The 16,574-nt window shown below is 41.0% G+C and overlaps 1 protein-coding gene across 1 annotated transcript in view; it reads left to right on the top strand.

The window, feature by feature from the left end:
- LOC106644845 (uncharacterized) overlaps positions 1 to 16,574 on the top strand; it is a 2,208,360-nt gene that overhangs the window by 815,146 nt on the left and 1,376,640 nt on the right. Inside the window, exons 22-32 of the mRNA XM_089592443.1 lie at positions 9,882 to 10,157; positions 10,812 to 11,040; positions 11,860 to 12,098; positions 12,195 to 12,449; positions 12,531 to 12,869; positions 13,145 to 13,317; positions 13,395 to 13,825; positions 14,239 to 14,399; positions 14,442 to 14,605; positions 14,709 to 14,737; positions 15,969 to 16,108. Of these exons, the coding sequence (XP_089448569.1) occupies positions 9,882 to 10,157; positions 10,812 to 11,040; positions 11,860 to 12,098; positions 12,195 to 12,449; positions 12,531 to 12,869; positions 13,145 to 13,317; positions 13,395 to 13,825; positions 14,239 to 14,399; positions 14,442 to 14,605; positions 14,709 to 14,737; positions 15,969 to 16,108 (2,436 nt within the window). The remainder of the gene's footprint in view (positions 1 to 9,881; positions 10,158 to 10,811; positions 11,041 to 11,859; positions 12,099 to 12,194; positions 12,450 to 12,530; positions 12,870 to 13,144; positions 13,318 to 13,394; positions 13,826 to 14,238; positions 14,400 to 14,441; positions 14,606 to 14,708; positions 14,738 to 15,968; positions 16,109 to 16,574) is intronic.

The raw sequence follows: 16,574 nt of genomic DNA, 5'->3' as shown, positions 1-16,574 counted from the left end.
TCACCCACTTGCGGAAATCTATACTTTCCACTCTCAATATGCTTTTTACGGCAGTCCTACGAAAAATATTGTTACATATCATACAGTTAAAGATAATGAAAGGATAAAATATTTGGACGAGTTACCAAATACGATTCTATATTCTCAAATTAAGTGGTTTAATAATAGACTATATAGATATATACACACACACACATATATATATATATATAACCACAGTTTTCAAAATTAAGCAAGTGGGTGGCCCAGTACGATTCAGACAGAGGAAAATACATGAATAATTATAAACATAAAGCAGGTACTAACAAGTAACCCTACCCAACTAAGGCTCACCAATTTGAATTCAACTTAGCAAAGTGATGGAACAAAAAAAATATGAGACCCATATAATTTTATATCTGCCCTAACTGATTTTTAAGGGTTGAAAACCACCCCTTATAAGTCATAAGAAGATTAATCCACCTAAGCCTAAAAAAAGCTATTCAAAACGTTTATTTTTCTTAAAATAACTGATTTCTAATTCTCAAAATCACCCGCTAAATAACGTACCCTTAAACCAACATTACATATTTAAAAATACACGCCCAACTCCCTAACTCCTGTCAACTGCGCTTACAAACCACCTGTGGATTAACCGAGTAACTATAAGAAACAACAAATTTGATTCATGGTTTTTCAGGAACAATTTAGTTCCACACTACTGATAGGTAAACCACCTACCTATTTATCCGCTAGCTCATCTAAACCCTAGCAACCACCCTTACGAAACCACTAGCAGCGAACCCACTTAGTCTTAGAAATAATGAGTTGGTCCTTTTTTTTCGCAAAACAATTTAATTTTACTCCTCATAGCCAACGATATAATCAGCTACCATCAATTTAATTATCAACCCATAACAAAAATTTATATGTTTTTAGACATACCCCTCCAAGACCCTATAAACTACTCTTACCTAACTACCAGCCTAATCACCCTTATCAAACCACAAGTAGGACAATCCACCTGGCCTGAAGTATAGTTAGTTGAATCGTTAATTTTTCTTAAAATAATTTAAATATACTTTTGAAGCCATCTATTTTATTATCTACTCCTAAGTAAATTTATATATTTTGAAATATATCTAAACCCTCTGACCATTGCAAAACAACCTTATTGAACTACAAGTAAATTGTTACTTTTTCATAGAATACTTTAACTTTATTCCACTGATCGGCAATTTATCTCACTAAATACCCTTTTATTCACCTAAACCATACAGACCACCTTCAGTGTGCTTGATTAGCGTGGCCCCTTTACCTCTCACGTTTAGGGTGCTTGTTTAGCGTAAGTACCCTCACCTCTCACGAATCGATTAAATTTGATTTGTTTAAACAGTTATTTTACGTATTGCTCACAATCATGTGGAGAAATTTTTTCTGTTATTCCAAACAAGTGTTACATACCCAGAGAATCTGTACACCATCCGCATTTGATAACTGCAATATCGTTGCATTTTTCACATGTATTATGATCGTTATTTAAACGAAAATCAACTGATGTGTCAACCTTGATAACTGGTTTCTCCTAAATATAGCCACAATTCCACCAAGTATACTTAGATATATTAACAAAATGTAGTGATGAAAACCAATCATGTATTAACAATTGCACTCTTAGAATATTATTTCGTAAATCATAGTTATCTAAAAGTATTAAATCTATTAAATTTTGTAAAAAGTTTTCCATAGATAAAATCCATATACATCTAGTGGCTGGGCAAAACTAGTAGTTTCTACAGGTATTGTGTATATTTTGACTTATTTTGTTCCTTTATTCGTAATTCTGAACAGTTTTTCGGTCTGACTAGTCCAAGAATAAAGGCATAGATCAGTTCCATGTGCAACAGTAGGTTAATGAATTTCTTCGAACCCTTCTGACGTTAGATCAAAAGTCATTTTTTCAGATTTTGTAGCCCAAACTACTATATATTTGGCTTTGTACATACGTTTTGTTACTAATGGTCCAAATATACCATTAGTTTCTTGTAAAACTATTAACATTAGAGTTTTTAAATTTCCATCTACAAAAAAAAAAGGATGAATAGTGTAACTGTGCGTCAAAAAATTTAATGATTGTGCAATAAACTCCACTTTTGTTTTAGCTATAAATTAAAGAGTTTTACCGGCGTGTGATGTGTAGTTTACTTCAAATAAATCCATATTGTGAACATTACCTGGTCCTAAATGAGAAATTTCTGATCCTACTTAAGAAACAAAAGTAAACGCCTTATCCAATGACTTTTGTTTGCCTGAAGTCTGTGCATGTGTTATAAACTTGCTTATTTTTCTTGAAACAATGTTATTCTGTTTTTGGAAATTGTGGATCCATTTGTCAGAAGCATTAAATTATTTCGAAGATAGTTTGACTTCTTTTGCAATTTTTAAAGCCCATCTTGTTATATCCATGTCATGAACAGGTAAGCATTTGTCAAAGGCATTTTGAAATTGTTCAAATACATATTTAGAACCATTACAAAGCTTATCTGCTCTTGTATTTTTTTTAGTTATGTGATCTTTCCGCTAGTATAACTGTCTTATACTGGTTTCTTTTTTATACCGATGTTTAACTGATTTAATACTTTTACGTTCATTCTTTGTTGATCGCCAAAAATCAGCTACTGACTATTCATATTCTACATCAATATTTTCTTCGATCTTAATATCCCCTTGTGATTGCTCGTTCAATTGATCATTTTCATTAACTTTTACATGTACGACTTTTTCAGCAACTCGGCTTTCACTATTCAAACATAATGTATCGTACATCTCTACAAGAACATCGTTATTTATGGCATTTCAAATTTAATTTGTAAGTTGTGATGCAAAGTCTAATTCTTAATCAACAGCTTTTGCTTTATGATCGTACATTAGATCACTAAATGTAAAATTTGCTAGTTTAACAATATTTTCGAATTTATAGTCATTTTGTATGTTTTTGTCAAGAATCAGAAAAAATTAAAGTGTTTAAGAAATTTTTTTTTAAAATGACCCAAGGAGTTTCATAAAAAATCTATGTACATGTATGTATGTATATATATATACGATATCAAAAAATTTTAGGAATGTACATATGATACAATAGCTCACCTCATATCCACACTCAACTCAAACATTGGTACAGAAAAGGAACCAGTAAAAGACAATTATACGGGTGAATAGACCAAATAACTAAAAAAGTTACAAGAGCAGATAAGCTCTGTAACGTTTCTAAATATTTATTTGGAAAATTTCAAAATGATTTTGACAAATGCTTACCTGTTCATGACATAGATATATTAAGTTGGGCTTTAAGAATTGCAAAAGAAGTCAAACTATCTTCGAAACAATTAAATGCTTCTGACAAATAGATCCACAATTTCCAAAAGCAGAATAACATTGTTTCAAGAAAAATAAGCAAGCTCATAACACACGCACAGACTTCGGGCAAACAAAAGTTATTGGATCAGGCGTCTGCTTTTGTTTCTTAAGTAGGATCAGAAATTTCTCGTTTAGGACCAGGTAATGTTTACAAAATCGATCAATCTAAAGTAAACTGCACATCACACGCCAGTAGAACTCTATAATTTATAGCTAAAACAAAAGTGGAGTTTATTGCACAATCATTAAATTTTTTGACGCACAGTTACACTATTCATCCTTTTTTTTTTGTAGATGGAAATTTAAAAACTCTAATGTTAATAGTTTTACAAGAAACTAATGGTATATTTGGACCATTAGTAACAAAACGTATGTACAAAGCCAAATATATAGTAGTTTGTATTGCAAAATCTAAGAAACTGGCTTCTGATCTAACGTCAAAATGGTTGGAAAAAATTTATTTACCTACTGTTGGACATGAAACTAATCTGTGCCTAATTTATTAGACTGGTCACACCAAGTAACTGTCCAGAAATACAAATCAAGAAATGAAAAAAGTCAAAGTATCTACGATACTTGCAGAAACTACTGGTTTTGCCTTACAACTCAATATATATAGATTTTGTCCATGGAAAAACTATTTACGAAATTCATCAGATTTATTAGTTCGACATAACTATGATATTAACTTATATTTACGAAATAATATTCTAAAAGTTTAATCATTAATACATAATCAGTTTTTATTACTACGGTTTGTAAATATATTTAAGTATGCTTGGTGCAAGTGCGGCTGTATTAAGGAGAAACCAATAAAAGGTTGATACACCAGTTGATTTTCGTTTAAATAATGATTATGATACATATGAAAAATGCAAAAATATTGCAGTTATCAAATGCGGATGGTGTGCAAATTCTTTGTGTATGCAACACTTTTTTGCAATAACTGAAAAAACTTTCCCACATTACTATGAGAAATACGTAAAATAACTGTTTGAACAAATCAAATTTCATTGATTCGTGAGGGACGAGGGGACTTATGCTAATCAAGCATCTTGAACGTGAAAGGCGAGGAGACTCACGATGAGGGTGATTTGTAACGGTCAGAGGGCTTAGATATATTTTAAATACATAAATTGACTTAAAAGTAGATAATTAGATAGGTGGCTTTGAGAAGTATAACCAAATTTTATTGAGAAAAATTAACAATTCAGCTAACTTTACCTTCAACCAGATGGATTGTCCTACTTGTGGTTTTATGAGGGTGATTTCTAGGGATAAGATGAAAAAGGGGGTAAGTGGGTAGGTGGTTTACCCACACAGGTGTAAAATTTAATTATTTTAGTAAAAAACTAGCAATTACAAATGTTGTTTTTATGGTGAGGTGGGTTAGCCTGCTAGTAGTATGGTAAGGGCAGTTTATAGGGTCTTGAAGAGGTATGTCTTAAAGTATATAAGGTTATTATAAGGGTAGATAACTATATTTATGGTAGCTGATTATATCATTAGATTTAAAAAGTAAAATTAAATTATTTTACGAAAAAAAAGGGCTCAACTCATAATTACTAAAACTAGGTGTATTAGCTGCTAGTGGTTTGGTAAGGGTGGTTTTCAGGGTTTATATGAGCTAGCGAATAAATAGGTAGGTGATTCACCTATCAATGGTATGGAATTTAATCATTTCTGAAAAGCTAGCAATTAAATTTGTTGTCCCTTATAGTTACTTGGTTAATGCACTGGTGGTTTGTTAGGGTAATTTACAGGAGTTAAGGGGTTGGTGTATGTTTAAAAATATTTAAGGTTGATTTAAGGGTACGTTATTAGGCATGTGATTTATAAAAGCAGAATTTAAATATTTTCAGAAAAATAAACATGTCAAACAGCTTTTTCCAGGCTTAGGTGGATCAATCTTCTTATGGCTTATCAGGGTTTGTTTTTACTCTTCACGATAAATTAGGGTAGATAGAAAAATAGACGGGTCTGATATTTTTTATTGTTCTATTACCTTACCTAATTTGATTTAAATCGGTGAGTGACAGTTGGGTAGGGTTACTTGTAAGTTATATATCAACAACATCAATTAAAAGTTTGAGAATATGGTCAAAAGAGAAATGTACTTCAATTTAATATAGTTAAGAATTAGAAAGAGTTATCGAAGGCATAATGCTATAATAAAAAGTATGTAGAAAATTGTCTATTAGCAAATGATAGTGATATGTATGTAGCGTGGCGATATAAAGAGGAAAAGGGGCTTTTTTCACCGTGTACAAACATTGCTGTAGTTGCATACATGATAGCTTAAGCACATTCAAGACTGTACTCATTATCGGAAAAACTTAATACTAGAGTTTTTATCATGATACAAACTTAGTACCAGCTACAAGAAATAATCAAACTGTCAGTGAATGTCAACCACCTACTGGCTCGTTATAAGGGCAGTTAATAGATTAATTAGAGGTGGACGGTGAAAGATTATTTATAGAGACCTTTGTTTCAGGAGGTACTAAATTCTTTACATACCGCGTGCGTACAGCTGATAGGGGGTTTTATATTGTATGCAATGTGAAGGGTATTAAATGAAATAACGAAAATTCATTTTTAAAATTAATTTTGATTCTATTGTAACTATCATTGAACGATGAAATCGAAAGAATGTAAAATTATTTAACACATTAAAAATTAATAACACGATAATTAGAACGCCTAACTTGCATGAAGTAGTTACGCGTAATAAAAAAATAACGTGTGCGATAGTTTTAAAAAAGCGATGGCTTAACTCGGAAACGTTATCGTATTTTTTTGGATATAAAAAGAACATTAAAACGAATAAATTATTTTTGTGATAGATAAAGTGCGTTAAATCAAAAAAGTTTGAGCAAACGGAAATTGTGATTGCTTTCAGTACTGTTGTCGTGTGCCAACCAGTAAGTATTATCCTCCCTATCAATCTTCTTTAAAAGAATGAGCATGGCACTCCTTATTAGGTACACTTGTTAAATTCAAAGCAGTTGGAAAAGTCAAACTGTATTATGAAATGTATGAAAATTTTTTTGAGCTTGATTTTATTGAGATGTCCTTCAAATATGTCAGAGTGTTTGGGTATTTAAACGAGTCAAACGTCATATGGAGACTTTGATAACCCGTTGAAAATTTGGTACTCGATGATCACTTGAATAATGTACCGTATAATAAGCTGTTAGATACGCATGTTTTTTTTAATATCAGAATTTATTTTTAATTAAATTCGATGTTTGGATAAAGAGCAGCGTAATGACTGCGTAATTTATAAATGTCAAAACGGTCATTTGATAAAAAGAGCATACTACAACGAATAAATTGACGTTGCTAAATACAAACCTAGACAAAGATCATTTGAAAATGAATTCTAAAAAAAAATTTGATTTTATACATATGAAAACTACTTGATTAAAGTCACTTGCCACCTTAATTTATTTGTTATAGATTTCTTAAATATGATTAAAATATACTGTTCTTCATCAAAATGTTGATGTTTTGAAAAAGTTTGTTAATTTTCCGAATGTGTACGCTTTCTAACTTTCATGAATAAATAATCGTGGTTCTGTAGAGTATAACAATAGTTTTGAAGAATTTGAGAATATTACTATTGCTGAAATTTTATATATAAATAACATGAATATAACAAGAGAAATTTATGTGATAGTAACACAGGATCACAATTATCAAAATAACTGGTGTGCGTCTGTTAGTATGCACTTGTTAATGATTAAGACAAAACATAGTGTAACAATAATTTTAAAAAATTTTTTAATAAATAAAGATTTTTTCCAACATAAATGTGAAACTTTTTAATTCCCTACTTTTATTTTTTGTTACAAAACTTTGAACTGAACATATATTATACCTTTGCTGTAAAAGAAGAAGCAACGATGGTTATGATTCTGAAAAAGTAAGTCACTTACTTTGTTTACCTCTTTGACTCATAGCATAACCATTTTTATGATATTTTAAAAAAAAGGTTGGTTAAGATAAAGAGAGAGAGAGAGAGAAAGAGGGAGAGAGAGAGTGAAGGAAAGAACTGTTACAAAAAGTTTGCAAACATATTATTCTAATGCAGTTAATCTTATACCTGTATTTTAAATGGTTAACTCAATCATATAAGGAAAATGTTGCGATATTCTGTACAAAGATACAATAAATGTATATTCCTACATATTTTTTACTTAGTCTTTCATGTTATCTACAAGTAAAAAGATAAGACAGGGTACTATAGAAAAGAGAACCCCACTTCTTAACAGGGAGAGCGAGGAGAAAAGCCGAAATCGTTATTTTTGACGCTAAAAAAATTGACAACCAACAGATACCAGTAACCAAAAATCTTGTCCAGAGAATAAAAATAAAAGAGAGTTTAGTCGTTTATCATCATGGGTCTCATCATAGACATCCAAGGCTTTGTGACTCTGACAGGTATTTTATACAAAAAGAAGTTGCAGTGGTATCGATACACGTAAGCATCACGGTCAATGGTTAATTAATCTACCACACCCATTCACAGATTTATCTTACAGTATAAAGGAACATAATAATCACCGCACCATAGGAGCTCACCAGAGACAGTGGTCTAAAAGTGATATCACAATAAGTCATTTAAAACATTGTTTTACTACACATAGTAAAGATCTCAAGAAAATTAGTATGTATGGTAATGATAGAGCCAAATTTATAAATTCGTTATTAAAACGGGAGGTTCACGACTTATCGCAAATTCATAATTCATTTAAAAAGCATAAGAATAAAAAATAAAATTGCTTTACTCATATGCCTAATGCATACGCAAAAACTTTTTAAAGACAAACAGTTATTTTGTGCACTGCATAGAGCGTACTTGTTAAAAGAATGGATCATCAAGACTTTACCTCTAAAAGCTTTATGGCCAGATAGTGATGCATACGCCTTCCAAAATCTTTAAAGTAAAAGTCCACAACCATTATTTCTTAGTTGTCAAGTCGTAGTGGATAGTATTAGTGATAATAAAAAAAATAATCAATGAATTTTACGTGTAGATTTTTAAAAAGATATTGCGAATAAACGTTGTAATTAATATTTAAGTTTTTTTTAAAGAGGCTTCCTATCTAAAATTTTGTTTAGAAAAACATTCTATACTAATAAATATTAGAAATTAGGAGTACATAAATAAAAAATGTAAGATGTAAGTCCCGAAAAGATCGAGTTCAATCAACCTTTCACACCAATAAAACCACTAACCAACTGAGCTATTCAGTACTTGCATCTTCCAAAATCCGAATAACGGTACGGTAAATAGAATTTTATGAAGGGTTGCCAAAACCATCAGACAAATAAAATGATCCTTATCTATCTGCATGTACATATGCTATTTTTTTTAAAACTAAGCTGTGTGGTTGTTCGTACAATATCTTAGGATCATGAATATACTAATCTATCATTGTGTGAAAGCTCGCGCAAGGTGTACACATAAGTTTGCGCGTGATGCACGTGTATGATCACACGTTTATGCGTACGCTTGCACGTGGTGCATACGTAAGCTAAAATGTATACATTGCTTGCTGTTGCACGAGTAAGCTCGTGCGTGTATGCGCACCTTCACACGTGTTGCATGTGTCTGCTCACGATTGCACGAGTACACCCGCGCATGTACGCGTGAGTTTGTGCACGAGTAACTATAAGCATGAATGTTATTATACATCAGTGTACAGGTGTATACGCAAGTGTGTGCATAAGAGATCAAACATATATATGTGCATACATACATACTCATACATAAAGCGCTTAAACCCTTGTCTAATAGCAGGAGTAAGAGAGAAAGAGATAGAGACAGAGAGAGCAGTCTTAAGAGCCAGATTTACATAAAACGCATGGGCCCCTGGTGCAGTATCGCCCTATTTCCATTACTAGAAGCTGAGGGGCACAGAACTGCTATAGTTTACTACTAGTTGGATAGGCAATACTCGTTACTACACGTATATTCTGACTAGATGCGAAAAAGCGTTAAGAGATAAGAGTTGCTTTAAAAAAATGCTAATAAAAACTACCTAATATGATTAATTTTCATGAGATGATCAAATACAAACTAATATACTTCTGTTTGAATTATTATTTAGTAGGACGTCGAGTAAAAACAAGATCGGCAGATCAGCCGTGACAGATATTTAAGAGTAGGCAGATCGACGTGGAGGTCCGGTTCGAGAGTCCCCAGCGAAGCAGGAGGTCGAGGCATGCACACACGTTGGTTCCACTCGTAAGCTCAGTTCGCTCGCACCAGCAGAGACCAAGTGAGCAGCAGCTCCCTCTTCTTTGAGCAGAAAGAGGGTGAGGGGAGGGCATGGGCGCGCAAGACAAATCTTGCACAACCCGCCCGCCTCGTTCCGTGAACGATCTCAGTCTCCGCCCGCCGTACCTGGGTCAGATTCGGCCACAGGGTCTTTGGAAGTGGCGTCGCCGGCACTAGGCGATTGGACGGGCAGTAGAGAGAGCTTGCTAATGGGACGGGTGTATTCACCAGTGGTGGTCTGGATGGTGGCGGCGCGAACGAGCCCGTCGGGTCCGGGATGAACCGAGATGATGCGACCGAGCGGCCACGTGCCGCTAGACTGGAGGAGCGTGGCGTCCACCACGGCGACGACGTCATCAACCTGGAAATTACGACGTGGGACCTTCCACTTGGGTCGTTGTTGGAGCGTGTTCAAGTACTCGCGGCTCCAGCGGCTCCAGAACTGGTCTCGGATTCCCCGGACCAGCTTCCAGTGACTTAGGCGATCGAGCTTCTCGGGCGGGGTACTGGCCTCAAGCACAAAACTCAGCATGCCACCGACGAGGAAGTGTCCAGGGGTGAGAATGTCCAGGTCATCTAAGCCTCTGGTGAATGGAGTGAGAGGGCGGCTATTGAGGACCACCTCGATGCTGGCCAAAACGGTGGAAAACGCCTCGTAGGTGAGGTTGCGCGGTCCAAGGACACGACGAAGATGATGTTTCATTGCTTTGACACCGGCCTCCCATAGTCCGCCGAAGTAAGGCGCCCGTGGAGGAATGAAGTACCACGTGACGCCTTGTTCAGCCAGTGAGCCAGCAACACGCTCCCACTTTATTTCGGCATCCTGGAGAGCCTCGCGCATTTCACGGTCTGCGGCGCGGAAGCAGGTGGCGTTATTACTCTCGATCTCCAAGGGCCACCCGCGCCTGGCGCAGAATCTTGTGAGCGTTCCAATGAATGACTCGGTGGAGAGATCACCAACGGGCTCAAGGTGTGACGCCTTGGTAGTCATGCAGACGAAGATCGCGACTTAGCCCTTGCTTGTGCGGATGCCTCGGCCCTTAGCAGACAAAATGTTGAATGGGCCAGCGTAGTCAACCCCAGTGCGAGAGAAAGCTCAAGCAGGAGTAACCCGTGCGACCGGTAGAGGTGCCATGTGTTGAGTGGCGGGCCGCACCTGCAGTCGGGCGCAGACCACGCATCCCTGGAGAATACTTTTGATTCGCCGCCGCCCGCCGACAATCCAGGCCTTGCGAGCCACATAGGCGCTGGTGACTCTGACTCCTTAGTGAAGAGCACGAGTATGAGCCCACTGGATAATGAGCCGAGCGAGGCTGCATCGGCTGTCGAGGATTGGCGGATGCTGCTCATCGAAGGTGAGCGCAGAATGTTGGAGACGACCGCCAACTCGAAGGACGTCATCGGAGAAGATCGGGTCTAGAGACAGCAGTGGATTTTTCGCAGGGACACGGCCGCCCTTTTGCAAGCTCGCAATCTTTAGCGCGAAGAATTGTCGCTGGCTGAGGCGGATGCAGGCGAGGTAGGCATCGCGCAGCTCAATCGTCGTCAGAAGGGTGAAAGGCGAGGGAGCGGGATCTCGACGTAGCCGACGACGGATCCAGCAACGCAGTCGAGCGAGGAAGCGTAGGGGACGGCCAAGGTCTGAGAACTTCTCGAGCAGATTTGGCGTAGTGCATTGAACAGCACAACAAGATTGGAGGGCGCCGTCGGTGACTGGGTTGCAGGAGCTAGGCAACTTTGCGTTTTCGGCTGGCCACAAGTCAAGAGGGCCCGCGAGCCAAGAAGGGCCTTCCCAACAAGCACGCCTTTGCTGAAGCATGATCAGATCCGTGCCCCGGGACGCCACATCCGCTGGATTAGAGTCCGTCGGAACATATCTCCATACGTGGGAGGGCATAAGCTCCTGGATGTGAGCCACGTAACTGTCGATCAATGAGTTGTTTGTCGGCTCCGATGATCGGAGCCAGTGAAGCACGATCTGGGAGTCGCTCCAGGCGTGACAGTGCTAAACGCTCACAGCATATTTCTCGGCAACCTTGCGTAGCAGCCTCGCTGCAAGCCGTGCCGCTCGTAGCTTCAATCGAGGGATCGTCATACGTGTTGGACTAGTGGCGTCTGACTGCAAGCTTTTGATGGGGGTCAACTTGGTCCTGGACATTAAAATACTCACGCAGACACCATCGGCTGGGTTCTCAGAGCGCGAGTACAAGACAGCAGCCATCGCGCGCCGGCTCGCGTCTGCAAATGCGTGGAGTTGCAAACTAGTGGCGGGACTGCAGCTGATCCAGTGAGGAATGGCAATGCTGGGGACATTCTGCAGTTGAGTCAAAAATCCGCTCCAGCGTTGGGCCATGGCCGCAGGCGCGGGCTCATCCCATTTGAGTCGCGCTCGCCAGAGATCCTGGATGATCATGTTGGCAGTTAAGACAACGGGCGCGATCCATCCACAGGAATCGAAGAGTCGTGCTAGAGCGGCAAGCATCGCGCGCTTTGTCGGCCGTGGCTGTAGGGTAGGCGGCGTGAGGTGGAAGCAATCGTCAATCGGGTCCCAGCTGACGCCGAGTTCGCTGACAAGACCGTCTGCGCTGAGCTGTCGCCAGGTCGGCCTTATTCGGGCATCTGGAGAGAGATCACGCAACAGCTCCGCATCGTTGGCCGACAACTTCCTCAGACGGAAGCCCCCAGCTTGCAACAAGCCGATCAGCTGGTCGCGGCAAAGCCGAGCCGTCTCAACGTCGTCAGCGCCAGAGAAAATATCATCGACGTATCGATCTTGTTTGACGACAGGCATGGCCTCGGGCCAAGCATGGCCTTCATCCTCGCATAGCTGGGAAATCGTCCGTAGAGAGAGATAGGGAGCAATAGCTTCACCGTAGGTCACAGTGAGCAACTGATAGTGCTTCGGCGGGCTAGAGTCATCAGTGCTCCACAGGATACGCTGGAGGTCTACGTCACGCTTGTCGATCCAGATCTGCCGAAATATCATCTGGATGTCCACGCAGAAAGCAATCCGATGCCTTCTCCAGCGGAGCAAGACAGTCGGCAAGCAAGCTTGGAGCTTCGGTCCGGCGTGCAGGATATCGTTGAGGCTATAGCCAGTGGATGTCGGTCGCGATGCGTTGAATACGACGCGCAGTTTCTTCCGGTGGTCGCCAGCTTGCCAGATGCCATGGTGCGGGATATAGTGCGCGAGGCCCGATGACTCGCGTAGCTCCACGTCGGTCAGTAACCGCATGTGCCCGCACCTAAGATACTCGTCCATAAAGCGTGAATATTCGATGACCATCTCCGGGGCACCCCGCAATCTGCGCTGTAGCGAACGAAGGGATGCTCTAGCGCCGGTTGAGCTCTCTCCTAGTCGCTCAGTTCCGTCGCGCTTGAGCGGGAGGCTGACGACATAGCGCCCGTCGGCAGCATGATGATGATCGGCAAAGATGACCTCGCACTCGATGTCATCAGGAGATTGACGAATTACCCGTGGCACGTCCTTCAATTCCCAAAACCGTTGCATCAGTGCGATTAGCTGCTCGTGCCAAGGCGGAGCTGAAGTGTTCTGTGTCGTCATGCAAGCAGCCGGCGAGGACGAGGTCGCTTGGCCCGGTGCGTGACCGGCGAGCATCCAGCCAGCAACGGTGAGCTGTCCGACGATATCTCCACCGAATAACTGCCCTGGCCGAAGTAGATGGGGGTACACGTCGGCTCCAAGTAGGATATTGACGCCGCCCGGTATTCCAAAGGTTGGGTCTGAAAGATCTGGTAAATCGTTCCAGAGTTCGACGACGACTGGTTGTAACGGTCCGGAGGGGGTGCGGAGTCCCATTTGGGGCAAGCAGTGCGCCGTCAGCCGCAACGTCCGGGTTGAGTTCCGGGTTTGGAGCTGCAAACTTGCAATCGTTGGGGAGCGCATAAAGACAGCGCCTCTGACGCCAGAGATGCTCGTGATGGCTGGCTCGGAACTGGTGCCAAGCTTTCGAGCAAGGGCAGTGGACGTGATTGAAATCTCTGAACAAGCGTCGACAAGTGCTCTTGATGTGACTGTCCGCCCCCCGGGGCCTTGGGGAGGGCAGACAGTTGCCATGTGGCCCGGCTTCAGGCAGTTAAAGCACAGCTTGTGCTTAGCGACGAAACCCCTTCGCCCAAGCGCGTCCAGTTCAAGGGAACGGCTGCAGTGACCTACGTAGTGCGGCGCGTGGCAAGCAGGGCAGTCATCGTTGACTGCGTGGGTGGCTAAAGATCGGTGGTTGCAGCTGAGTGGCGTCGGCGCAGGAGGGTGACTGCCGGTCGAGCGTACAGGATCGTTCTTTGATCGGGGAGGGCGCGAGGCTTCCATTGAAGTCAGTGAGCGGCCGCGCCTCCGCAGAAAGCTGGACAAAGTGGCGAAGGAGGCCGCTTTCCCTTGTGCAGAGCTGACTGCCTCTAACTTCTCGAGCTCGTCTTCCCAGGCTCTCCGAGTCGAGGGGTCCATGGTGGTCGAAGAAAAAGAGATCATCCACACATCCCAATGTTTCACCGGCTGATTGAGCGCTCGCAGTTGATCACGGTGCTTTTCTAAGGCATTGAGCAAGCCCTGCAGACCAGCAGCGGACTCCTCGCGCAGAGGCTTGAGCGTTCGGAGTGCCATGACGTGGTCCTGCACAAGGAGGCGGCGATGCTCGAACCGCGAGACAAGAAGACTCCAGGCCGTGGGATAATTGGAGCCAACAAACTGCAAGGTGTCCAGAACTGCTTTTGCCTCACCCTGTTCGTTTGCCTTTAGGTAGTAAAGCCTCTCGACGTCGGTGAGCCGAGCATCCTGGTGAATGAGCGCCTGGAACAGGTCGTGGAAAAACTGCCAATCTTCGCGACAGCCAGAGAAGAGCGGGATATTAATGCTCGGCAGGCGAGGGCCCGAGTGCGGTCCAGGGAGCGGTCCGGGGAGTGGTAACTGGCCACCACCTCCTGGCATGGCCGGGAACAGCCGACTCCTAGCGTGATACAGGCACGCCTTAGCGTCGAGGTAGTATCCCTCTGCGGACCTGTACAGGGCTCTCAAGGAGGCAACTTTGTCCACAGGTGCGCCCTGAATCAGATCCTTATGATTGGCTTGGAAGTCATTCCAATAATCAGCGAGTAACTCGAACCTGGCGTCGACGAGACCCATGCTCCATACTTTGACGCTCTTGGCGGGTTGAGTGAATTCCGCGAGAACCCCTAGTAGGGCTTGCTGCGTTTCCAGCAACGAGGGCCAGCCTTCGTTATCCCTGTAAATTAGTCACGTGCTGAGCTCGACGCTTGTCTCTCAAACGGCGCCTTGTTACTTGTGGTGCAATCGTGCGTGCCAAATGAGTCTACGTAGAATATTGAGAAAAAGGGCGTGAGGAATCGCAAATGAATCTGTCGACCCGACCAGCCGCGGGATGACGTGAACTAGTAAATCCCGCCGTTTAAACATGAAGCAGCCTGCAATCTGCAACCCAAAACCTCTCGACAGCCTCACTGACTGAGTAATCGCAGTCGCACGTGAGGTCCACGACGCGGACTGCATGGCAGTTGCGGTAGAGCGTCTCTCGCCTGTCGCATTTTGTTAAGGCTATCATAACCTCAAATCGCTCTACCACGTGGCGCGGCTCTGCACGATTGCATTACTTGCAACAGAGGCCCAATATCTCGATACGTTCTCGGACGTAGAGAATGTATTTTCGCATGATTGCATCTCACATCGTCCTACTTACATTGCTTCGCGTAGCACAGTGGTTCTGGCTGTCCTGGGCTCGATGAGGTTCTGGCGGTTGTCTGTCCCAGTCACGCTATCTGGCTCGAAGGACCAATGTTTAAATTATTCTTCATTAGGACGTCGAGTACATACAAGATCGGCAGATCAGCTGTGACAGATATTTTAGAGTAGGCAGATTGACGTGGAGGTCCGGTTCGAGAGTCCCCAGCGAAGCAGGAGGTCGAGGCGTGCACACACGTTGGTTCCACTCGTAAGCTCAGTTCGCTCGCGCCGGCAGAGACCAAGCGAGCAGCAGCTCCCTTTTCTTTGAGCAGAAAGAGGGTGAGGGGAGGGCATGGGCGCGCAAGACAAATCTTGCACAACTTCTATATAAGTATTTTCGTATGAGAATAAGGCCACCAAACATTTGATAAAGAAAGGGATATAAAATCTAGGCACGTTAAAATAACTTTTATAATGTTACTAAGATACTAATAAATGTTTTTTACTGATCACTAAAAAAATGGTTACTTACTTTAAAAAAGCATTTTCTTATAAGCAATTAAAACGAAGTATTAATAATTATTTCAGGTAAAAGACATACTATCCTGTTTTCAAATTCAACATCCTCAAGTGGCGATATTCCTTACTACTCTTATTCAAAACGTAGATCTGACGACGAACCAAAGCTATCGTGTTGTATTCTCATGCTGGATATTATTTTAAAACAAGTAAGTCTATTTTTTATTTGTATAAAAAGAAGTCAGCAGTTTTTAAAAATGTGTGTAAAGTTCTATTGTGTTTTTTTTCAATTAGAATTTTGGTTCATCGTGACGCACTTTCTATTATATCTTTGAGGATATTAAATCTTTCTTTAATGGTCGAATGATTTGCATAAGATAAAAAGGGGAAATGCAGACACAAAAAATAAGAGTACAGCATCTCTTAAAAACAAGATTGTTGACTGAAAGTTCTAAGCCTACTTATCAGAGCTCACATATAAAAAGGCTACTTTTCAAATAATTAAGCAATGAAATTTTATCCAAATTAATTTTAAAAGAAAGTAACTTGATACATAATACGACCATAAGGTTACTTTAAAAACAAAATTGTTTTCTACATATATTGAGTTAGTTACACTAATTTTTAGGTAGCTTGCACAAATAAATGGAGAAATATTATTTTAGCACCTATAAA

This window comes from Copidosoma floridanum, unplaced genomic scaffold, assembly GCF_036245765.1.
Source record: "Copidosoma floridanum isolate Cflo_tuat_1 unplaced genomic scaffold, Cflo_Japanese_pri ptg000017l, whole genome shotgun sequence".
Taxonomy (NCBI): domain Eukaryota; kingdom Metazoa; phylum Arthropoda; class Insecta; order Hymenoptera; family Encyrtidae; genus Copidosoma; species Copidosoma floridanum.
The sequence above is the reverse complement of the archived record's forward strand: the minus strand, read 5'-3'. Positions and strand labels throughout refer to the sequence as shown.